Raw genomic sequence first — 26,755 nt, 5'->3', positions numbered from 1 at the left:
CACCAGAGCGAAGAACAGTTTTGGGGTGTGCAATCAATGTCAGCTTGATAACATCTTATAAAAACCTTAGAAGCTCTGTAGTTTCTTTTCCAAGGATGGCAATTTATCCACTAAGGGGAGCCTCCACAAGAGAAACAAACAATATACATTAAAGGGCCCTGTCCTGAGGACTCCCAAGGACATGGAAGGTCATTGGGCAACAGACTGCTAGAGAAATGGAGGCCTCTTAAGGTAGGGGTACTCTACATATTAAAAGGATAAAAGGAGAGAGGGAGAGAGGGAAGGAAGAAAATGAGGACCACATAAGAAACAGAGAAATGAAGCTACAAAATCTTACTTTGGCTTTTTCAAAAATCTAAGAGGTATGAATAGTTAATGTCCAAAAGGTATACAGAAATACAACCAGCCAGGTGATACTGTGCAAAATAGATAATGGACTGGCCGAGGGAGCTCCTTGGAAAGACTTAAGTTGATATATGAAAACAGAGGCACTGCTGAAGCTTTCACACCCTTCTACTTAGGTATCATTTCTAAATGTTACTCCAGTAATTCGGTAATAACAGTATCTGTGCCAAATTTCAGACATTCCCAGGAATATCAGAGGGAAATGGATGGAATAAAGAAGGCCCACAGTCATATTTCATTAACTTATAATTCTGGGAATTCTGGATATGACTGTATACATGATCCTCAACCAAGATTCTATTCAAGATGGATAAGGTGAAGTAGGATACATAAACCCAGAAAGAATTACTTCGTAGCAATAAATCTACAAAAATATAAATAATGCAAAGTACATAACCAGTAGAGAAGAGGATGTGATTAACTGTTTTGGGTAAGATGAGGTTTGGCTTCAGTGGATACAATACTATGGGAGACCAGATGATGCCATCCCAAAATATAATGGATTGCTGAGCTGAAGGCAAATTTAGATCTGCTTTCCACCATGGAAAATAAATTTAACCACTAAAGACAACTTTAGACCCTTATTGGCCCAGAGATTATACCAAAGTAATCTACATTAACAATCCTTACTAATCAGTTTTTATCTGCCATTTATTTGCCTTCCCACAAGTTGCCAACCCTGAACACTGAAGTCTTCTCCCTTGTCTTGTCACTTCTCTATAAATTTGTTATTATTTTTCTATCTATATAAGCTAGAATTCAAAGCCACCTCTGTGAGAATTACTCATTCCCTACGTGGATCCCATGTATATATGAAATATACACATTAATAAATTTCTGTTTGTTCTCCTCTTATAAATCTTTTGATAAAGGGGTCTATTCCAACTAAGAACTTATGAGAATTGAGGAAAAATCATTTTTCTTCTCCTTCAGAAGAAATTTATGATGAATAGGAATTAACAGGTTATTCAAATATGGAGGAATGACAAAGAAATAGCCTGAATTTAGACTGTGCATGATTTTTGTCTTTTTCTGAGATGGCAGATTCTCCACTAGATGGAGACCAAAGCATCCTCTAAAAGGGAATGAGGCAGAAAGATGAATTGGGTGGAAAGAAAGAACACTATATTAACCGGGTAAGAAGAGGTTACAGGAAACAGTTTACTGTATGTCTGGCATAGAGTAGGCATTCAATGAACATGGTGTGAATCAATAAATCAGAGGAAGAGAGTGGTAAGACAAACTATGGAAAGAAGAAAGGGGATCATAATGTAAGGCAGAAGATAATAGGACTCAGAAGAAAATGAGAAACATTAGACTTCAAACAGAGGAAATAAGGTATACACTACACATCAAGAAAAAGAAGACTTTTATATTATACCAAAGTTAACAGTGTCCTTATATGCTTCATATTAATACCATGAAAGATCTTGATTCCAAAAGTAGTCTGTTTTATCCACAAGAAGACTGATTTCTCTTTTCCACTTGCCTATACAGTTTTATGCCCTGATGCTGCTAGCAGAGACCAACAGGATCCTGAACCTGGATTTATTCCAGAGTTTCTTCTAGGAAGAAAATGTATTGCTGTATCCATAAACTATAGCTGCTGCTAGACCCTATGTTCCACGAGGCCAGGGATTTTTGTCTTTCTTCTTTACTGTTACATCTCTGCCATCTGATATATGTAGAACTCAATAATATTTTGGTGGAAGAAAGAATGCTATAGGGCGTAAGAGATGCTCAGGAATTGTCCATGTGGCTGAAGTGGCTCAAAATGGGGATTCTGGGGACCTTAGAACTACGAACAGAAATCAAGAGAGTATGCTGATTGCTCCAGGTCCATAATCCATTTCAGGCAGATAAACTGATTACTAAGAAACTGATATTTAGCTACAACATTTGTTATACCATTACAGTTAAAAATAAAAGATTAACAGTTCTTAAGAGATGGTATAGGAATAGGCTTAACAGATTGAGTAGAAAACCAGTTTCTCCAAAAGACAGTGTAAATGACACTCTGGGCTGCCAAGGAGCTAAGACAAGTTGGAGAGGATGCAGTCATAGTCAGTTCATTCTACTGTAACAAATTACCATAAACTGGGTGGCTTATAAACAACACAAATTTATTTCTCACAGTTCTAGAATCTGAAAGTCCAAAATCTGGGTGCCAGTATGATCGGCTTCTGTTGATGGCCCAGTTCCAGGATGCGAACTGACAACTATTTGTATCTTCACATGGTGTAAAAAAGATGAAGTTAGCTGTATGCCCTCATCTTGTAAGGGTGCTAATGCCATTCATGAAGGCTCTACCCTTAAAACCGTACCTAATACCAATTACATCCCCAAAGCCCCACCTCCTAATACCATCCATTAAATTGGGGAGGATCAAACATTCAGTTCCTAACAGATGGTAAAAAAGAAAATTTCATCTGTCAATGAAAGGAACTTCCTTCTACTCCTTTTGAGGAAATCACTGAGAATCTGACAACAGTGAGTCATGTAAGACAAACTAAAGGTGGGTCAACACATAATTAAGATATCCAGTGCCAAAAGATCTAAGGACAGATGACAAAAAGGTACAGCCAAAGATAACCTAGGATCTACTTATGAGCATCAGAGATGGTCCTAAAAATCTGAATGGAATAGTATATGTAGCAGGCAGATTTCTGATTCTACAAACATGTCCACATCCTAATCCCTGGCACCTGTGAATATTTCAGGTCACACAGCAAAGGAGTATTAAGGTTGTAGATGGAATTAAGGTTGCTAATGACCTGACATTGAGATGGGAAGATTATTCTGATTATCTGGGTGGGTTCAATGTAATCACAAGCGTCCTCTCAAGTGGGAGAAGAAGGCAGAATAGGGATGAGCAGAGAAAGAACAGCACGAAAAGGACAGGGCATGATATTTCCGAAAGAGGACTATAAGCCAAGAAAACTGGGTAGCCTCCAGAAGCTGCAAAAGGTAATGGAACAGATTTTCCTCCCCTGAAGGAATGGAGCCCTGCTGTCACCTTGATGTTAATTAGCTCCATAGACTGATTTTACCAGCCTTGTGACCCCCAGAATGGTTAGAAAACAAATTTGTGTTGTTTTAAGCCAGTAAATGTGTGGTAATTTGTTACAGCTCGAAAAGGAAACTAATAAAAACAATTCCTTAGATCCTTACTCATGATGTTATCACTGACAGAGTGTCCCCAGATCTGAAACCCAACAGAAGGGAGCAAGTACATTGCCAGATTCATACGTCAACAACTGAATTTATTTTCTGTAAGTTAAAATACCTCTGAAACAAAAATTCCTATGCTACCTTATACACATTGAGAAGACTGCCAGGAAACGGCAGTCAGTATGTCAACTGGAATAGAACTAAAGACGAATTTGGTAATAGTTATTCAGAATTTACGAAAACAATTGAAAAGGAACAAATGTTCCTATCACAAAATTTAATTCTACAAGTTATAGAAGTCAGTTTCAAAATCGAAGGCAAATCAGAAATAATTTTGAAAGGGCAACATTAAATATCTATTGAAAAATTACTTCAACCCCTAGTAATACTAGTTCAAAGCAAGCATGATCTCAAAATAATCAATGTATTGCAAATAGGAAGTATACTTGTAATTAGTGTATTGCATCTCTATGAAATTTACTCATGAAATGTATGTGTATATACATTCATACATACACAATATACTAGAGTATCATAAAGATTAACATATATAGTTGCTTTGAAGAGTAATACATAACAGTTCAAGTTCTACAGCTCCTGAATTGGAGTATGATACAGTTTTATATTTGCTAGGAGAATCTATATTTCTCCTTCAAACAAAGAGTTCATATAATGTGAAAATATTTCTTTAAGTACAGAAATGGGAAAAAATGTCTATATTATTAACATTCCTACTCTATTTTCTGTCTATATATGACATTATTAAGTATTTCTCTTGGTTTCTGAAAAGTAAATATATTTTATTATAATACCATAATGGTAAAATGAGAAATTTAAATACATAAAGAGAATATGAAAATAATATAAGTAACATCTTAGCAGTGATACGTCACTTCAGTCACTGTAGTCAGTCCTCTTCTGTTTAGATCAGTAGGACTCTGGCATGGTGAGGGGATTGTGACACAATGCTTTTCTGTGCATGGTTTCCAGCCAGGCTCGCCTTCCTAAACGGCTCCTGCCAATACTTCCAGTCTCACTGCTCTCCATGTCCCATCTCACCTCTCTGTTCCAGCCACTGTGAAATACCTAATAGTCTCTGGAGTACAACATAATTATCAAGAATATAATGACAATAGTAGGCAGTCTCATTAATAAGATAGCTATGGTTTGCTAAAAGACAGAGAAACAAATTGTAGATGTGGTACTAAGCTTTCCCTAAGATGATCGCATTAGTTTTCTGTGAACAAGGATCCAGCATGAGTGAAAACTCTACCCCTTAAATGTATAGTATCTATTAACATAGGGTATCACCCAAAAATCTAGGGTAGGCAAGGAATGTGACAAACCAACCAACAGAATAATTGAAAATAATTATTGATCACGAATGTGTTTCCTTTGACTTTGTGGTTTATTATATTTTATTTGCAAAAACACAAATTTTCAAGTAATGGTGGAAGGAAACTCTTTAGTAAACAATAGAAGTTATATGTTATAGGAAGTGTCACAGGGAAAGAAGTCTGCAGGTTGATTAAGTTAAATAAAATACCTGAAAGTGTCCTTTTAATGGGCACAGAGCATGACACATAAAAGAAAAGAAGAGAAGAAAAGATAATACCTAACCAACAGGGAATGAATGTTCTTCCTCCTGGTTAAATCATGGGGAGTCCACATGCAGCCAAGGTGACAAACCCCTACTGCCGTGAGAACATATTACATAAATAAATATTAGGTATAAATATTATTAATATATATTATACATTTTTTGGATATAAATCTTTATATCCAAAACTTCCTAGTCTATATTTCAGATATAACTATGAGCACAGACAGTTACAGAATGGTGTTAAATAAATGAAATATGCCAACCATGCATTTTCCTTGATATGAGTGAAAGTGCACTGCTACATGCAATTTGGGGGAAACGTTTCAGTCTTGTTGAAGCCCACAAGAGAATCAACAGGATTTGTGGCAAGCCATTTTTTAACTTATTATACATAGGTAGAAGAATGTAATGATACTGAAAATTGAATTCTATGCATTTGATCTGAGAACAACAATTTATCAGAGACTACATATTTTGGCTCATTCAGTTGTTTTACATATGTAACACTATCATTTATCTAATGCGATGGGTTACAAATTAGTCAGAAATAAGGAAACTTGAATTTCAAAAGAATGCAAAGTGATCAGTGAAAACAGATACTGAGATACTAATGATGCAATCTAGAATGCAATAACACAACACCATCTATTTCAGAGTGTTACAGCATTTGCAAATCCAAATAGGTTTGGCTGTCAGGCCTGAAAGCTTCTACAGAAATGAGCAGTGCATCACAGAAAAGACCAAAATACACATGCTTTATCAAAATGGCAGCTTTCCACACTCAATTTCATCTGTGACATTTTGTTAAAATTGAGCTTGCCAGATGCTTCACCACCACTCACCAAGGAAAGAACAGCAAGTTTAACAGGAGAGGAATAAAATTAGTTTAGTTTTAGACGTATCAAAGATAGGTACCTGTGCAACATCTGTTAATGTGTAGAGAGAACCTGTACAGATTTTTTGAATGGTGGTACACGGAGTGGGAACTCAAGCTCAGCATCAAAGTCTTCCTCAGTTGAAGAGGCAAAGATCAAAGTTCAGAGAGGCTGAGATATATAAGATTTACAGGGCAGAGTACCAAAGAGGGAGCTATGTAGAAATAGAACTCAAAAAACCTACTTAGGGGTCCCCCTTGAGTGACTGAAGACTAAGCCAAGCCTGAGGAATAAACTCAGCATGAATCTCCATAGACTGAGCAACAGAATACCAGAGAACTTTAAGCTGAACAATTCCCAGAACCCACACAGAGTTGGGAGATGTATGTGTTCCAATCAGTAAGAATGCAGAGATACAACAAGTCAGACCTTACAATAGAGCTACACTAGCCAGTAAAGGATACTTTATATTTGACCTAACAAAGCTTAAAAAGAAGCCTCAAAAAGACCAAGCTGGTCCACAAACAAGTGCTGACAAAACAAAATTCAAAGCTCTTTAATCAAACAAAATCAAGACATTCAATAAGTCACAATGTTGAATAATCAATAAAGATTACTCAAAATATAAAAAAAGGAAAATGTGAACCATAACCACGATAAAAATCAATCAATAGAAAACCATGTAGAGGAAGAAGGAAGAAAAGAAAATATTTTAAAAATGGAAAGAAGAAAACTACTTAGAAAGAACCATTGAAAGGAATAATATAAGACGTTAAAATAATCAGGAGAGTATTATCATGAAAGTCAAGGGGAAAGTTTCAAAAAGGAGGAGGCGATCAAGTAAGGCAGACACTAAAAAGTGTTCATTGGATTTGACAAGAAGACACCTGGTGAGTTTGGCCAGGCTTTTCTAGTGAAGAGAGAGGGATAGAAATGGGATTGCAAAGTGTCTGTAGATGTGAGGAAGACATGACAGCCAAATATATTCAAGGCAAGATTCTCTCTAAACCAGGGAAGGCAAATTGGCGTACGTTTTACATGTGCAAATATTTTTTAAAACTATTCCGAAACTTCATTAGCAATTTCTCCTTTGTCTTGCAGTCACATTTCTTTCCAACACAGAGAAATACTCCCAGTAGAAATTAGGACAGTAAAATTGTTACCAAAAAAGGCATTCAGCAGCTTCTGAACCTGAATATTACTGCCCACGGTGCGGTACAACCCCTCTGTCTTGATCCCTAGGGAAAGAAAATCCAGTCAGTTCTGTGTATATAGTTAGAACTTTTATCACCCACAGGGTAGAGAAACTAGGTACGTGTACACAAGAGTCAATTCACATGGGAAGGGATCTCTCCCTACTCTCTTCAAGTTCTCAAGCCCTCCCCTCTAATAGAGTAACAGTCCTAAAGCATCTCTCCAAATAAGCCATCCTTTCAGATCTCATTAACCTGAACAGAAAAAAACACACTCTGTAGTAAACAGAAGCATACCCTTAGGTGAGCGGCAGCCATTGGCTGACAACAGTGCAGCCATTTAGAAAGGAGCTAGGGTGAAATTAAAAAGACAGGAACTATCAACCCTCAAGCTGCTCCCAAACAGCAATACAAAGGAAGAGAGGGCTGGAGTATGGCAGTTGTGAAGCGAAAGGCTGAGAAAAACTGAAGCAACACATCAAAGAAAAAAGAAGCTTGGCTCATACACTACGCTTGCCCACATTCTAAATATCCTCAGAGGGAAACCAGGGAGTGTCGTCAACGGGAAAGAATGGTGATTCCATATTTGCCTGACTTTAGCTTTCCTCCCGTCAATTTTTAAACCAATATGTATTGTGGCAGAAATTGAACCCTTCTTTATTTGGATGGTACCATCATAACACTGCTTAAGGAGCGACAGGTAGTATTTCAGAATTTTTGATAAACAATTTCGAGCTCTTTTTTGTTAAAAGCAGGAAACCATGAATTAACCAAATATACTTAGATACCACCGGTTTGGAATTTGCTGTAATCCTATGGATTGTGTCTAGTGTACAAGATTTATAAACAGTCTTTATTCTTAAAATGGGTCCTGACCAGTAAATAATATAATTGCCCTAGTGTAAAGTCAGAGTGACCAGATACAAACAATACCATGGCTATGGTTCAGATCTTACCTTTGGTCTCAATAATATTGATGCACTTCCTAACAAACTTGAACCCCACTTCATTCAGCTCCACTGTTCCAAGTAAAGAAAAACAAAGTTAGATCCTGCTACGACAAGTGCCATATACCAAACATGTAATGATCATGCTAAGGGACTCCAGTGAGAGAGCTAAGGGACTACACTGAAAGAACAAAAGTTGTTCATCTCCAATCACCTTCAGTTTTAACTCTTATAACACAAAATGCTTTTATTTAGTTCTCTGCATTTTGTCTGCTTTATGCAGGAGCAACATGAAATGTGAAATGTTAGCCTGGAAATGCACACAATTTCTATCAAATGTCCAGAACAAGATTATAATATTTCTCTCTATATTACCCCACCAAAAGCTTATGATGAAGAGCCTTCCTTAGTTTCATTAATAGTCACATTTTAACAAATAGGGCCAAATTTCATTTCCCAGAGAGGCATCTGCACACAGAATTGTATAAATAATACATATCATTATTGTTAGCATTTACTATGATTAGGACAGCTGGCAGCTGGTAACAGTAGTAGACCAAAAACTTGAATGACTCACTTTCTTCTTGTTTTGTTATGGGGCTGTGGTAAATCTACAAAAGAGAAACAGAAAGGGCCATGGCCATTGTGAATCACTACAGGTAAGTAGGGCAAGTAATATTAAATGTCTTTACAAAGATTGGCCATAAAAAAATCAATACATACACCGAGGTTTCAACAAAAAAGAAAAGTAGGCTAAATAGAATCATCTTTGCCCAATTGTTAGTAAAACAATTACTAAAAATTTCCCTGGATTTCACACAGTTCACTGTAACTGAAGTTGTACCGAACCCATAGTAGACACTCACTTATGTGAAGCTTGGAGAATTTTTATAATGGAACAAAAAGTGCATGAGAGAAAGGAAGTGTTTTTCTCATGGATACCTGACTAATGGGCATTAATGGTAACATTTAAATGTTCCCAACACTAATGTCCCACCATAAAAACTAATTAGTGTCTGTTTCCTGTGGAAAGGCCAGTGACCATCTCAAAGAGATCCATGTATTTATTTACCAAGATTTCTCTTAGTTGTCTTGAAGTATGCATTGTGATAGTGATGTGAGACATCAGATGGGAGATTTTTTAATCTTGAAGTCCAGTCTTGAAGCCACCTCGACCACATTAGAAAATATTGGGCAAACCCTTTCTAGTCTAGATTTGAAAATTTCTGTCAGTAAAGTGATCAGGATTGGACTACATGTTTCTTCAAGGCCTCATCTTCTCTGACAGATTAAGCAAAGGCATGCATATGGTGTGTAAAACTAGGGGACTGCAGTGTTTAGTAAAGTAGCAATGACATGAGCAACATAAGGCTGCAGGAAACTAAACCCCTCCTTGAGCCATCTGTTACAGTCTGTTTCAACAGGGCCTCCTTTTCATAAAAAAAAAAAAAAATTCTGCATATGTCTGTATACCCATGGATATTTTAGTGAAAGAGATTTCTGTGCTGGACAGCCTTTGCTGCCACTTTTATAAACAAGACAATTGTGAGAAGTCTGCCATGATCGAGTTGGTGCAGATATACATTCAGTGGGCCCATGTGCTAACATCCTTCTCCACAAACTGCTATCTGCATCTTTTGATCTTTAAAAGTCTAAAGCAGGAGCAAATGCAGGAAAATGAATCAACAGATAAATGCATAGCTGAGCCTCCTAAAATCCTCCTGGAGAAATATCTCAGGTATGTAACAGTTAAGCAACAGATTTCTGGGAAATGACAGAGGAAAAAAGGTCCTAGACTAACTACTTTCTGGATGCCAGACCTCACAACAACAGTTCTGCTGTGTTCCAGGTTACTATAAATGTAATCTGAGATCTGTTTACTCCTCTTCAGTCTACAGGATACTGAGGACATACAGAAAGAAAAACCTCGAATGTATTATCCCTCATAGCCAGTTGGATGCAGTCTTATCACTCACAGGCGACAAGAATGTATCCAAATACTGTTAAATCTTAGTAGTTTTGCACCCATCCTTCAGCTCAGTTACGAGCACCTAAAATTAAGAGAATACATTATGGTTAACAGAAAGGCTTTCATCTGGTTTCTCAAAGTGACCCTGTAAGGTAGGTAGAACAGAACACTAAGCCATTCTATTGAAGAAAGGAAAATTGAGTCTCAGAAAAGTGAAACAACTTGCTCATGGTCACATTTAATGTCAGAACCAGGAAATCCAGGCTTTTGGAATCCCAACACCAGGAAGCTGATATTATTCCACATGGCATTAAGAAATGTATGAGGAAGATACTGAAGAGAATGTTTTCCAAAGATTTCTAACTGTTCATACTGGACTCTTGTTGATAATCACTAACTCTTTTAAAGGATTGCTTGTCCTACTGTACAATAGCATTCGAAATAGAATGGTACATCTTGAGATACAGGATGGCGATGCCATCTCCTCTACCAGCTGTACTCTTAAAGAGAATGAGCTGAGTTGGGGGCTTAAGGGGGGAGCATAAAAATCATCATGATTAAAAGCTTAAAAAATGCTCATTCAAAACCACAGTAATTGTTTTCTATCCTTCTAGATGAACACATATTAATTTTATAATCCCCCAAAAAAGGATTAATTTGGTTTCTTAAGATGATCTTCTGGTGGGGCGTGATGGCTCACACCTGTTATCCTAGCAATCTGTGAGGCAGAGGCTCGAGGACAGTTTGAGGCCAGGAGTTCGAAACCAGCCAGAGAAAGAGCGAGACCCCTGTCTCTACTAAAAATAGAAAAATTAGCCCAGTGCTATGGTCCGAGACTGTAGCAGCTACTTGGGAGGCTGAGGCACCAGGATCACTTGAGCCCAGGAGTTTGAGGTTGCTGTGAGCTAGGCTGATACCATAACATTCTAGCCTGGGAGACAGAGCAAGGCTCTGTCTTAAAGAAAAAAAAAATAGAAGAAGAAAAAGATGATCTTCTAGGAATAGCTACATAGTCTAACTCTTTAGCAGGGAACTGAGAGACCTGCATTCTAAGCCCAGCTTTAATGCTTTCTCTGAGGGTGATCTTAGGCAAGTCCATCATTCTCTCTGAAACTCAAGTACCTTACTTGTTAAAAAAAAAAAAAAAAAAGACATGTGGAAGCAACAATTCCTTCCAGCTCTAAAGCTTTGAGTCTAAAGACTCTATTACCATCTAATTGTTTTATACCCACTGATGCCACTAGAGAGCACTCATACACTGGCCTATGAAGGAAAGTTTCTCCAGGGTTGGGTAAACTTACCGGTTCCTTCCCATCCATGGCTTCCATCCATAGCCTTCTATTAGCTTCTGAAAGGGCCTGCAGAGTGATGGTTCCGGGCCTGAGAAAAAAATGACAAGTTTAAAGCAAAAAAAAAATTCACCTAACAGCAGGGAATCTTACAATGCAGGGTCCCTCTCTGCCTTGAGAGGGATCCCACTTAGCAGTCAATGGCCTACAGAATGCTGATTTCTCAAAATCTCTTTTTGCTTGGAAAAATGTGGGTAATTTAAAGAAGAGTAACTTTGGGAACCCTGGGGGAAGTGGTATCTTGGTTATCTTGGTGGCCTAGTGCCAGGGACAGGCAAGGAAATGGGAAAGTGAATGTCAAGACATCTCACATAATGCACATCTAAATTGGCCCCACTGTGTTTCAGCCAAATCGAGGCTCTCCCTGCCTCCCTCTCTTGGAAGGCAGCCACTAAGAGTGAGCATGTACATCCTGGGCACATTCATCTGTCAGGAAAATGGCTTTACCGCTTCTCCCATGTAGACGTCCAAGAAGCATTTTCAGCTGGGAAGAACTCAACAACACTCACACTGGCTAAGCCACAGGGAGGAGGCTTTTGGCTTATAAGCAATCCTATGACTAATAACAACAACTAGTATTTATTAAATGCATATTAGGTGCCAGATTCTGTTCTAACTACTTTACAAATGTGAACTCTATTAATCTACACAACAAGTCTATGAAGCAGTTACTATGGTAATCATCCCTATTCACTAAAGGGGAAGCACAGAGGTTATTCAAGGTCACAGAGTGAAAAAGTGGTAGAGACAGGATTTAAATCCAAAGTCTGACCCAACAGCCATATTTTTAAACACTATACACTATAGGGCCTCTTTTGCATGGCAAATGGCTTCAAACCCAACTTTATTTTATTTATTTGGAGGACACTAGATATGGTCTGAATATCATCCAAATTCTTATGTTGAAACTTAATTGTCAAGGTAATAGCAGTAAAAGGTGTGAGGGTGAAGCCCTCGTGGGTGGGATTAGGCCCCTTTTAAAAGGACTTGAAGTGGGTCTGTACTCTCATATTCCTTCCACCACGTAAGGACACAGTGTTTTATCTTCCCAGGGAAAAAGCAACAAAGTGTCATTTTCAAAGCCGAAACTGGGCCCTCACCACACACTGAACCTGCCAGTGCCTTCATCTTAGACTTCCAGCTTCCAGAACAGTGAGAAATAAATTTCAATTATTTATATAATACCCAATCTCAGGTATTTTGTTATAGATGCACAAATGAACTAAGACACTTCCTGTATACCCAGAGATACCCAAGTTGATATACTCTCTATGGTATGTATAGCCCTTTACAACTAAACTGGAAATTTAAGATTAACCATACTATTGCAAGCATAGACTCTACATGCATTCTCTGGCTGGCTGTGCCATTAGGAAAACCTTGTTCCTCTTACTGCTTCTATGATTAGATGAAATCTCTCCCAGAGTCATACAAAGATAATAGCAATGACAAGAGATGACACAGAATCCTGGATAAGTCACTGAACCTCTCTGTACCTCTGTTTCTTTATCTGTAAGGGTATAGGAGCACAAGAGCTGAAAGGTCTTTTCCAGAACCGATATCATGGGGGTCCTTTTCTACTTGTCCTCCTATCTCTTATTTCATAAAAATATCCCTTAGAAAGCCCACAAAATGATCTTTGAGCCAGAGTCCACTGACCACCAGGATATGGTACTAGGCACTGGATTCTATCAAGTTTACCCTTCTTTAACACACACCCATCCTTTTAGATATGTCTCATGGGGCTAGAAAGTCTAGGAATCTTTGTCAAGACAGCTACCCAGCTGAATGCTTAAGCCAGAAGTAAAGAGAGCAAGCACATGTACAACAGACAAAAAAGCAGACACTGAACACCACATATGCTAGCAAACCTCTTCTAGAACTCAGCTTTACTATCAGGAAAATAGAAAACCTGGTATGTGCTCTCTTGACCTTACAGAAAGGCTAAACCAATAAGTAAATGACTATTCAGGAAGGATTTGGAGATCCTTAGTTACTACAGAAAGTCAAATCAAAGAAGAAAATAGCTAAGAACAGGATGAAAAAGTGGGAAAAGCATTAACTTCTAGTCCAGGCTTCTCCACTAATTATCTTTATGACCTGAGACAAATCCATTGCCCTCCATGGGATCCACCTGGAACAAAAAACCATGGACCAAAAAGGCATGTGTATAGCATATCAGCAGTAGAGGGCAGTAGAGTGTTGCCTTGAAGATGAGAATGCCTGGATTTAGAAACTGGCTCTACAATTTATAATGTGTTTAGCCTAAATTGCTTGCTTAACTTTTCTCTGCCTCCTGTCTTCATTTGTAAAATGGGGATAATAACAGCCCCTTTCACATGACTGCAGTGAGGACTAAAAGAACTTATACACTTACAGGGCCAAGAACAGTGCCTGACATGCAGGAAGTACTTGGCAAATGTCAGCACTTGTGATTATTATTACTACTATTATTAATGTTATTATTATTATTAAGACCCTTCAACCTCTGATGTGCTGAGCCTGTGGTTTCAAAGACTTGTAAGAACCTGAATTTTAATAATGTTATCCTCTCTTCCTGAAGTAGAAAAAGAGATTGAAAGAGCCCTTTCCTCTGTGATCCAGGGAACATGAGCACAGGTGTTTGATGCCAGCTGGGACTCTGTTTCTTACATGAGACTTCCTGGCCAGGAAAGCAGATGTCATGTCCCTCAGAAAGCTCCCCATGTAGAAAGGGCCATAAGCACATGTTGATTATTATAGTCAATGCTGTATTTCACACCATGTTTATTTTGCTTATGGTAGACAATGGAACAAAATGAACAATAATATGAATTCTAGAGACCTAAACCCCAGGATCTGAGCTCAGCCTCACCACAGACTATGTGATTTTGGTTGAGCAAATCAGTTAAATGTACTTGGCTCTCAGTCTCCACACCTGGAAAATGGGGGGGGGGGAGGGGTAGATTCAATGAGGGAATGTTTTTTAAAGTGCACAATATATGTCAAAATGTTTTAAATCCTGGGTTCTAGTCTCAGAGTTCCTCAGAATTCCATGGTAAGAAAAAAATACATTTAAAAATAAAACTCAAATTTAGTGCCTACCATGAGCCATGCATAGCAAAAGGTACCAAAAAAATAAAGATAAATGGGTCCAAACCCCTAACATCAAGGCCAAAAGATCTGCAACTCCTTTGAGTTGGGGATATTATTTGCATGAAAGGCAAATCACAGCCAGTGGTAATATTCCCCTCCCACTGGCCCTGAGGCTGTCGGGAAAATGACGGACAGTCTCATGGTGACTGGCAATATTGATTAATTATATACATCATTTTAAATTTTTAAATTTAAAATTTAAAGGTTAAATTGTACTCTGAAGGAACTGGGGAGAAACAAATGCAACCAAGTCCAAAACTTTCAAGCCATATATCTAAGATCTAAAAGTTGATAATCACACTATTTGTAGTTCAAATAAATATCTGCAAAGTAGGGAAAGTCTGCATGCGTTTTGCACCAAGTAGGGGAAAAAAAAACAGCCTCCGCTCAAACCTCCTTCCCATAAAAATGTGTGCCAATTCATTTGTTCTTTTATGTTACATTAGAAGATTTTAAAAAGAACGATCTTTATTATCTTGTCCTTTTTGCAGCATCAGCAAATGTTGACCTTTTGCATATCTGATGTCAAATTAAATTTTAGGAGAGACCTCCCAGAACAAGAGAGACAAACCTGACCAAAGCTTCCATAGAGAAGGCCAGCTCTGGGTCTGGTCTAACAGGGATCGCTGTGAAGGGGGGCCAGAAGAGCCAAGAAAAGGATGTCTTGAATAGACTTTTTTATCAACCGTTTTTATCAACCAGTAATGATAAAGGAAAATACAAGACCAACCCAGGCTCAGCATCTGTCACATGGGTACACTGCCAATGCAAACCAGCACAACTTACCTTTCATTAGTTTCTATATCAAAACAGAACCTCTTGTCGATAGACTCCGTCTTCCTTCTCACACAGTATTTCAGGGTTAAGTCCAAGGGCCCCTGATTTGAAACAAGGAAAAATCAGGAAAAAAAAAATCAGGGAAAAAAACGCACAAAATATTATTCTTCATCGTACAGTGCCCTCAGTGTTACTTGGAAGGCATCTATTAAGGCAGCAGGAGCAATGTGTAGACTCAGTGAGAACCTTGGCCCTCCAAATGGTACTTGCAGCAAAAGGACAGATGGTTTCTCTCTGCTCCAAGAATCAATAGTTGAGGATGACAAGAATCACAAAAGAAATTACTTGAAAGGTAGGCCAATAGTAGGAAAAATAAGCAAATCTGTGTATTAGTCAAGATGGCATTTGATATTTCATATGTGCAGGATAGAGTGGCCCACCTTACACTTGTGGGCACTAAAGGCTATTGAAACTCACTATGTCCATAAACTAAAATTCCACAGCCCCATATTGTTTGGTTTTTCTCTCTATTATCTCATCAGAGATAATGTGGTAAAGGTAAGAGAAGTAATATTTATTTATCCTACTAAGTAACTTTATTTATCCTTCCACAAATTATGTTAGGTAGTTTTAAACCAAGTTTCTTCATAACAACCGTTAAAGGGAAGTGAAACTCAGAGAGGTAAAATGGTTACCAAGTAGGTATAATGGAAATAACAGTAACTAGGAAGCTTAAGACCAGAGGTCTTGTCTCAGTTATGCCATTTCCTAGTTGTAGGACCCTGGGCACTTCACAATCAATTAAAATGGTATAACACTACACATTCTACTATCTCAAATTCAGAAACAGTGCCAAGTGCCAGGTCTGTGCCTAGGCACTATGCCATCCAAACTGGCTCATATGGCTAATTGCCCAATACTTCGTCCCACCAGCACACTCAACCCCTTGCAGTCTAATCCTTTTGTTGCTTCTCCAATATAAAAACTCAGCCTTAAATCAATCCTTCAATATGCCTTAGTTACTTAAGATGCCACATGTTAGTCTTTCAAGAGTGATAAACACAGTCACATACTCTCCCCTCAACTCCCTCAGCTTAGGAGGCACCATAGCTCAGGAGCCTAGCCCCTGCTCACCCCTCCAGCCCCATCTCCAGCCACTCCCCACCTGTTTAATACCCTTTCAGTGCAAAAGTACTTTTATTTCACCAAGAAATAATGCTATTTAATGACCATATGACTTTACATATATTATTCCCGCCACCAAAAATGACTTTTTCTATATTCTTTGCCTGTCTAAACTCTTGTTATATAAACTGGAGTTCAGCTTTTATTTCCTCCTCAATCCTTCCCCAACCACATACATTGGTCACTATGTGCTTTGCACATTATATAAAAATTTCCTCTTTTTCTGTCTGATTTCCCCAAATGACTGAGAATCCCTGAAGGATATGGAAAGTCTCTTATTCATCTTTATAGCACATAGCAAATAGTTAGTGATTACTTTATGAACTAAATGATCATCCTTGCCATTTTTCTGATGAGGAAACTAAGACCAAGCAACATCAAGTAATTTACTCAAGGTCAAAAAGCTAACAGACCACAGAGTTAAGATTTAAACACACTTTTTGAGACTCAAAATACAGCAGTCTTTTTTCTGACCATAACTTCCTAGCAGAGAAGAGATAAGGATATAATAAAATACTGTTCGGGAAGGTGATCAGTAAAGTAATAGGACATCACAGATTAGAGTAGACAGGATGAACTACTGGAGAACGCTAGAAATTGCCACAGTCAGAAAGAGGACCAATTCCAACAACTGTTAATTGGACTCATGACAATTATTTCATGTAGCTGCTGGGAGAGTATATGAGGAACATGAACAGGATGGAATGGTCTAGCTCAGTGCCTGGCACATAGCACATATAAAAGAAATTAGTGGTTTTAATGGTGCTGTTCTTATTAATTTATTATCTATTTGTATTATTTACAAATTTTTGTTTTCATTTATTTTTTACTTTTAAAAAATGTTTTTATAGACCAGGCATGGTGGCTCACGCCTGTAATCCTAGCACTCTGGGAGGCCGAGGCAGGCGGATCGTTTGAGCTCAGGAGTTCGAGACCAGCCTGAGCAAGAGCAAGACCTCGTCTCTACTGAAAAAATAGAAAGAAATTAGCTGGACAACTAAAATATATAGAAAAAATTAGCTGGGCATGGTGGTGCATGCCTGTAGTCCCAGCTACTCGGGAGGCTGAGGCAGGAGGATCGCTTGAGCCCAGGAGTTTGAGGTTGCTGTGAGCTAGGCTCATGCCACGGCACTCACTCTAGCCCAGGCAACAGAGCGAGACTCTGTCTCCCAAAAAAAAAAAAAAAAAACAGTTTTTATAAAAATTTATAGGGAAGAAGTTTAATTTTGTTACATGCATAGATTCAAATTGGTGAAGTCAGGGCTTTTGGTGTATCTATCACCTCCATAACCTACACTGTGCCCCTTAAGTAATTTCTCATCATCTACCTACCCTCCCACTCCTATACTCTTCCAAGTCTCCATTCTCCATCACTCCACAATCTACATCCATGTGTATACCTTATTTGGCTCCTTATAAGTGAGAACATGTGTAATATGTCTTTCTCCAATTGACTTGTTTCACTTAGTAGCCTCCAGTTTCATCCATGTTGTAACAAAACACATGATTTCATTCTCTTTTATGACTTAATAGTATTCCATTGTGTATATATACCATTTTTCTTTATCCAATCATCCACTTATGGACACTGAGGTTGACTCCATATCTTGGCTATTGTGAATTGTGCTGCGATAAACATACAAGTGTGGGTATCTTTTTAATACAATAATTGCTCTTCCTGTGCATAGATACCCCGTAGTGGGATAGTTCTACTTTTAGTTCTTTGAGAAACCTCCATACTGTTTTCCATAGAGGTTGTACTAATTTATACTCCCACCAATAGTGTATAAGAGTTCCCTTTGCTCACCATCCTCACTGATATCTGTTGTTTTTTTATCTTTTAAATAATAGCCATTCTGTGAAATACAAACTAGTACCAGGAACTGAGTCAGAGACCTAACAGGAAGAAATCATTTCCAGCTCCAATTTGGGGAAATTCAAGTAACTCACTCCACCTTCCTCTGCCTTCTAAATAGGGAACCAAGTTCCTCTTTCCATTCCATAAGAAATATCACATAAAAACTGCTCAGGCTGACAACACTGCAGTTTTGCAAGCAGCCACTGAATGAAAACAGAAGAGGGAAAGAAAAACAAAAAGGAGGGCTTACTCTCATCTTCTAGGAGGATATGAAAGTGGTATCTGCTGACTCTGCCTTGGGTTTTTCAAGAACCATCTCTGACCAAGACAGAAAGTACCTAAATATTATTACTGTCTATGAGAGGACCTTTCAAGTCCAGGATGAAGAAAGTAATGTGTGTAGAAAAATAAAATGAAGAGACTGCAGGCCAGTCAGATATAACTAACATGGAACAAATTCTATGCTGCAGCACAAGATCAATTTATTGGAATCACACTGAAAACTGTTTTGGCAATTGGTAAACTATTATAGGAATGAACAATTGGCCCATGACAAAAGCATAGATGAAGATTCTGGAAACCCCATCCAATACATTTCTCGAGAATTCTATCCCATTATCCCATTACATTCAAGGCAGATCTTGTGGTTAAAGAAAAAAAAAAGCGGGGGCAGTTCTTAACAGCCTACAACAAAAATCTCAGTCACGTCTAACTTCATATGAACAAGCCACACAAAACATCTTCCATGGAAAGCAACAGCAATGAAGAGAAATTGGCACAATTTTTCTCCAAATTCCTGCCTACCTAAATTAGGTCTTCATGTACTACGTTTAATGCTAACAAATAGATCTTAAAGTGCTTCCAACAAACAATTTGTAAAGAGTAGAAATGCTTAGAAATCATGCAGTAAGATCCTGTCTAAGAGCCAGTTAAAGGGGAGAAAAACACATCAAACTACTTTTAGAATATAAACAGTATCTCTGACAATCAGCTTTCATTTTAAAAAACCTTTGTATGTATTTGTGTATAAAAGATCGAGTTCTTCCAGGTGAGTAAACCATCATCTCTGTGTGTTAAACTTATGTTGTCATTTTACAGAGAGGATAAAGGTTTAGAGGGCAGAAGAGGAGAAATTAACTGCTTAAAGATATCTGAGTATTATATAGAACTGTAGGAAACAAATGTACTCCTTTTTTTACAAAAGGAATTTTGGAAATTGATTCATATTTCAAAAATATGCTACTTAAAAGAATCCTATAGGAGTGCCTTCATTAATTAACACATTGAATGCCACACTAGAAAAAAAAAAATTGTTTCCTTGGGGCCACAGTGTTTTATTACAAAAATAGAATAAAAACTTTGAAAACAAAACAATCATTTCTAATATAATGAAAAACTTGTTATTTTTTTATTGTTTTCCCTGTGAGAGTTCTATGCAACTTGAAAAATAACTCTCGTGGCTCCCAAGGTGAAGAGACATGAGTTACATATGCTTCATGAGGCCCCGGGCTCAAAACTAACGTGAGTTAAATACAACTCACATGGCAGTTAATGTGTTAAAAACAAAGAATCCGCTTTTTTGCATATTTTCTTTGTACAATGTGACAGGCTTTTGTAATAATAAATGGTCTGAAAGACTATAGATACCATCAGAAGGCCTGACATAATGAACATAGAGACTGTTCACTCAATAGAGTGGTATCTGTCCAAATGCAAACATACACCAAAGACAACATATAAAGTCATAGCTTCACGTGACAGTGATGGACTTGTTTATTAGATAATAAATCAGCATATATTCTTTGCTGAGATTAAGTAACAGATATAACTCCAAAGATGGGGCAAAAACAACAACTGACCTGCTTAGCACCTGGTTTCTGCTCCATAGGCGTCATGGTAAGCGTTTTGGTCTCTTTCTCATACTGGCAATAGTATTTCACCCAGGATATGCCCAAAGCCCCTACAAAGACAGGCAAAAGTGACCTGACAGAACATAAATGTTTTAGCTGTATTGTCTGTCAACCCATAAGATAGAAGCTGTTTACAGTTTGCTGCTCGCATTCAAACTCCCGACCCAGCCTTGGTCTTGCCATTAGGTCCAGTCTTACACAGTCACCTGCACAGGAGATTCTAACCTTCACAAACTGCTTTCCACATCTCTTCCTGGCTTTCTCCAAACCTATTCTCCCTGCCATGTTGCTGATGAAAAGTACCACCGTATATCTCAGAAACTGGAGACTTCTGTCACCTGTTCCTACGTCCCTATAACTTGTCTCATTTGATTGGTCATGGGATTCTGACCCTTTTGTTTCCTAAATGATTCTACATGTATCTCCTTTAGCTGCCTCTTCCTCTCCATCCCTTTTGGCACTGAAAGATAAGGACCCTACTGCCGTATTATTTTTTCAGTGTTATGAGATTATTTCAAACAGAATAAAACTTCACTATTTCTTCAATTATCTATTTTAGTGGCCTTCTCTCTAGTTTCCTCATCTCTGACAACAACATTCCAGTCCATACTCCACCCTTTTGCTAGAGGACTATAATTTAAATACATGGCTATTAATGTCATTACCCCTATTTTAAACCACCCATGGCTTTCCAAACATCTCTAAAATTCTTAGCCTGCCTACAATCCCCTGATAATTTGATCAAAACTTACCTTTCCAGCTTTGTCTTTTGGAACCCTCACTTCTATGTTCTCATCTCAATGAATTACTTTCAGTTCCTACATAAACAGGTAGCCATATAATTTATATTCCAAATCCAAGACTTATTTAAGAGTGAATGGAGGCCGGGCGCGGTGGCTCACGCCTGTAATCCTAGCACTCTGGGAGGCCGAGGTGGGCGGATCGTTTGAGCTCAGGAGTTCGAGACCAGGCTGAGCAAGAGCGAGACCCCATCTCTACTAAAAATAGAAAGAAATTATATGGACAGCTAAAAATATATATAGAAAAAATTAGCCGGGCATGGTGGCGCATGCCTGTAGTCCCAGCTACTCGGGAGGCTGAGACAGGAGGATCCCTTGAGCTCAGGAGTTTGAGGTTGCTGTGAGCTAGGCTGACGCCACGGCACTCACTCTAGCCTGGGCAACAGAGAGAGACTCTGTCTCAAAAAAAAAAAAAAAAAAAAAAAAAAGAGTGAATGGAGCAGTATTACTAATAATTATACCAGCAAAACAGCTGTAAATCAAAACTGTTCTTGGCAAATCAGGACCCTACAAATAATCTATGTCCTCCCACACCTGTACGTTTTACGCATGCAGTGGTATATGCCTGGAATTCTACTCCCCCTTTTCTTTGCCTGTGAAACGCTCACTCATCATTCAAGTTCTAGTTGAATCATCACTTCCTCAGTGAAGCCCTTAGATGTATGGCCAAATACAGGGCTCAACACATTTCATTACAAGTATTGATATACTTGTCTATCTCAACATCATACTGTGAACTTCGAGGACAAAAATCATGGTTGATTGACTTTTTCTTTTCTGTTTCCTAAATTAATTGCATGATATCTGGCTGAAGCAATGCTCATTAAACATACATTAAAATGAATAGCAATGTTGTACTGTTTGTAAAATTAGAAAACTCAGCCACAGTTCTCAACCAGGGGTAATTTTACCCTCCAGGGGACATTGCCAATGCCTGGAGACATTGTAGGTTGTCACACGTGGGGAATGCTATTAGAATAAAGTAAAGAAAGATCAGGGATGCTGATTAAACACACTATAATGCACATGATCACACCACAAAACAAAGAATTATCCAAGTAAAAATGTCAATAGCAAAGAGATTGAGAATCTCTGCAATACACAGTTGTAGAGATGAAAAGGATAAATGGGAGAACGCTTCTATGAAAACAATCAAAACTTAATTGGCTGAAGGGGGGATAAGCATGATAATTTCACTGCTGAAATGCCATTCTTTGTGAATTGCAGTGATTTTTGCCACTGGTAACATATGGCTGTGTGTCTTCTACTGACTCCCCAGATAGAATAACCCTGGGCAGGGACTGAAATCTCAGGATTTGGAAGCATAGCATCATGTTCAAAAGGAAATCAAACAGAACATACAAGTTTGCGTACTGTTAATCTAGAGGTTGAATTATCTGCAACATTCAGTGACTCAATGAGTTAACTCATTTTCTTTGTTTAGCAATGAACAACAAATACCGTCCTGCTGACTGAAATCAACACAGTCATTGAGTGCTTTAAGAACAAATCAGTGGATGGTATAGGGTGTAGTGGTAGGAGCATGAGTTTTGCCATCTCACAGACCTGACTTTAGTGTTAGGCCTACCACTAGTTCACTAGGTGAATTTCAAATGATGAACTCTGGGAGACGTAAGTTTAAGATAGGTGGTTTCACAGATAAAATGAGACAGTGTTTTTAAAGGACTTAGCACCATGCCTGGCACATAGTATTAATATTTTTCTACATCCTTTTCTGTACCTCTCTTTTTGCCTCAGTAAAGAAGTCATGAGAAAGATTAAACAATTAACAATCCCCATTTTTAATCTCAAAGAAATAACCCCAGGTTGAATCACCCCAGAGCCTTTGTAAGACAAATCCTTAAGTTTCCCTCAATTTCTCCTTCCTCTTTCTATTCACTATTTCCAGCCTGTGCTCTAAGAAGTTGTCACTATTAGATGTCTATTAACAATATGGGTGCCCAGAGTTCAGAGAGTTCAAGTGATAGTAAGTGCCAGCCTACTGAAACCCAGTGGATGCCACCCTGTCCCCATACACACATTTTTCTTGTGTATAGAGATAGCCTTCAATGGTGGGCTGTCCTGGAAGTTTGCATGTCTGGGGAGCTTCTTTCATCCTTTTCTTAAGTTCTTCCATCTCTTCCCGGGTACTGGAGAAATGATTCCTTGTCTGTCAAAAGACCATCATCAAAATCATAATTATCATCCATCATCATGAGTATTATTGGTCAGAGACTCAGGACAGAGTTTTCTCTACTTACAGCATGTACTACAACATGGCAAAAAATAAGTTGAATGGCATAATGACTAGAAAACAATTATGAACAGATTAATACTACTAAAGAATGGAAGAGAAACATATATAATTAGCAATATACTTATAAAACCACAACTGGGAAATTTTTTTTCTAATAGGATTCATATAAGGTTGATTAAATATGGAAACAGTATGCTCCTTTATGAAATAAAAACTTACATGTATCATGATGCTATGTCCAGTGCCTTTTACAATGCCTGACACAGAGTAAATATTCATGGTAGCCATAAACATTTGTAAAATGTGGCTTAAATAACTGAATAAGTATAAGAATATACATGACAAGACCAGGAAGGCTGTGCCTATGGCCATCTACAAAAACCAGCATGAGACAGAAGGTAGAAAAAACCCTTACAGATAATGTATTTAATTCATGTAATAAGGAGTAAGAAAAGATAGAAAGGGTAAAACGGGTATTTATGGTAATAAAATCTACAGTGAGAGTATCTTGACCAGGGAAGTATTAATAGCTTGAGACCTGTGCTTAAAGAAGCCTATCACTGGGTTCTGATCTGGGAGAGATGGAACAAATTAGAAACATTTATTAAATATAGGATATATGGAGGTGTAGATGGGTGGAAAGGTGGGTATGAACAGGACTCAGTGACAAAAACAGGGAAGATATGAAAATAGAAGATCAAGAACAATCTAGTACACTAAAATATTTGTGCTCCACACCAATATATCCTGACAAATTAGACAGAATGCAATAACCTAGAATTACAAGGTAAGGTGACAGGGGCTGAAATTCACTTGGAATAAATAGACATGTGAAAACCACCCACATATAAACTCACATTCTGCAAACTGAGCTGGAGCTGCTGTTTGTATGGAAGAAAATCCTGTGTGAGCTCCACAGTCAAGCTATTAGAAATGAAGAGGCTATGAAGAAAGGCCAAGACCTATGGAGAACATGTAAAAATAACATTATCACCAGCACATTCTAATTAATCAAATAAAACAACCATGAACTCAGAAAAGAAACTCCACAGAGTTTACCCATTAGTGTTAAATATAGCAATGCAAACACAAACACCTCTACACATATCCATTTTGATATTAGGTTAAGCATTTATCCTGCAGTCATTTTCAGAACATAAGAACTATTTATTGTATTTGTTTATGAATAAACAAATTTGTTCATCCAGAACCTCTTCAGATAGTGCACAAAGTCATTCATCATTTGCAAAGTGTGGGAATAGACTGTGTCTTTTCTATATACATTCTCAGGACTGGTACCTAGTAGGTGCTCAATAAATATATGATGAATGACTGAATAAGTAAATAGACGAATGAATAAAGTAAGATTCTTTACCTTAAGGAAGACTGTCATAATGCTATTAGGTCAAAACACTCTGACCCAACGTTCAAATGAGAAAAAGTTTCATGGAGTTATAGAAGAAGACATACAAATGATCAATAATTTCTCAAACCGTTAAAATGTTCAACCCCATAAGATATCAAGTACATATAAAGAAAGAGAAAATATGATTTTCAGTCTCAAATTATAAATATTTTTAAAATAATGTTCAATACTGGCTAAGTGTAATAGGTAGCAGTAAAAATTGCTCTCTTTAGAAAGCACATAGGTAAACACATATGAAAAGGCACGCATGCGCGCACACACACACACGACACTGTATCTATATACACATATACACACTATATGTGTATATAGACATAAATACATAAAAACTATATAATATATACAGGTATGCACATGCGTAATACATGTGTGTACAGATGTGTGTGATATCCTCATACACACAATACTTCCTTTCTCTCACCACAGCTTCTCAATCACCACCCACTTAGTCATTCAAGCCAGAAACTAATGATTCATCCCCAATTTCTCCTTCATTCATGATATACTCCAATCTATTAGCTTTGCCTCTGAAATATATGCCTAATACAAGTATGCTTCACTATTCCCACTACCACCACCTGAACCTAAGGCAGCATCTCCTCTTGCCTAGACACTGTACTAGCCTCCTAACTGGTTTCCTCCCTTCCACTCTTGGCTCCTTCCAAGCCATTCTCTACACAGCAAAATCAGCCCACATCATATCCTGTTTAAAACCATACATTGGTTTTCCACTCTACTTCAACTAAAACCCTAACCCTTTACCATGCCTATATTTCCTATGCCTTCCTATCAGACATTATCTCCTGTCAATCTCCTTTTCTATTATCAATATCTAAATATACTAAAATTTTAATTCCCTGGGCACACCATTCTCTCTTAAGGGCTATGTACATGTGTTTCTGTGTGCCTGGTATGTTATGTCCCCACTATTCCAATGGCTGCAACTTCTCTTCCTATAGACCTCATCTTAAATGGTACTTTCAGAGGTCCTCCTTAAACACTGTCTAAATTAGATGCCCATTTCTGTTCTTTATTTTTGCCTTTCTTGGTTTCCTTTATAGCCCTTATCACAATTTTCAATTATTTTAATTATGTGAATCCTTCTTTCGCTCTAACCCATCAGAGTATAGTTTTCATAAAAGAAAAACTGAGTCTTTCTTGTTCACGATAAAATAAACACTTGTTTGCACATATACATGCACAGATATATACAAATGAAAGGACAGATACACATATACACAGATATACATGCTCATATTATATATAAATGTGCACATGTGTACACACACCCACACGTACAAGTACACATGCACATATAGAGAGATGATAGAGAGAGCATTTGAAAGGGAAAGTGACACAATATTAACAGTGATTGTGGATTAAAGGATTTCTTGTTTTTGTTTTGTTTTTCCTATGAGTTTTTTCTAACTTTTTTGCAATGAGTGTATTATTTTTATAATAAAAAACATTATTAAAATTCAACATACTTATGAAATCAAAGCACATCACCAAATATATTAAATTAAGGAGACTGAAGTAGAAAAAAGTACACAAAATAGAAGTAAAAATAATAGAATGAGAAGTCATTGAGTGCAAGGGATATGAGCTCCTAGCACAGTACCTGGTATATGAGAGATACTTTCAGAAGAATGTTGAAAGCATGAGAGGAAGGCAGAGAGGGAAAGAAGGTAATAGGAAGAATGGCAGAGAAACTGAGGGAGGGAAGGAGAGAGAGAAGAAAAGAGGAAGAAAGAAAATAGTCATAGACAAAGAGAGGAGGAGGGAGAGAGAGAAGGAATATTAGTGAGAAAGCAAAAAAATACATAAGTCATTGTGACTAAATTCTTGACATTCAGTATTAAACATTGACTATTCTTCACATTCTCTGAGAAACA

General features: G+C 37.7%; 1 protein-coding gene across 1 annotated transcript in view; it reads right to left on the bottom strand.

Annotated features, from left to right (window-relative positions):
- Nucleotides 1-26,755, bottom strand: part of OPHN1 (oligophrenin 1) — a 310,055-nt gene that overhangs the window by 113,488 nt on the left and 169,812 nt on the right. The window contains exons 7-14 of the mRNA XM_069463584.1: nucleotides 24,292-24,396; nucleotides 23,218-23,347; nucleotides 20,327-20,427; nucleotides 15,434-15,525; nucleotides 11,465-11,543; nucleotides 8,772-8,805; nucleotides 8,204-8,266; nucleotides 7,218-7,292 (exon numbers count right to left, since the gene is read on the bottom strand). Coding sequence (XP_069319685.1) covers nucleotides 7,218-7,292; nucleotides 8,204-8,266; nucleotides 8,772-8,805; nucleotides 11,465-11,543; nucleotides 15,434-15,525; nucleotides 20,327-20,427; nucleotides 23,218-23,347; nucleotides 24,292-24,396 — 679 coding nt within the window. The remainder of the gene's footprint in view (nucleotides 1-7,217; nucleotides 7,293-8,203; nucleotides 8,267-8,771; nucleotides 8,806-11,464; nucleotides 11,544-15,433; nucleotides 15,526-20,326; nucleotides 20,428-23,217; nucleotides 23,348-24,291; nucleotides 24,397-26,755) is intronic.

The sequence above is a fragment of the Eulemur rufifrons genome, chromosome 30 (genome assembly GCF_041146395.1).
Source record: "Eulemur rufifrons isolate Redbay chromosome 30, OSU_ERuf_1, whole genome shotgun sequence".
Lineage (NCBI taxonomy): Eukaryota > Metazoa > Chordata > Mammalia > Primates > Lemuridae > Eulemur > Eulemur rufifrons.
The sequence above is the reverse complement of the archived record's forward strand: the minus strand, read 5'-3'. Positions and strand labels throughout refer to the sequence as shown.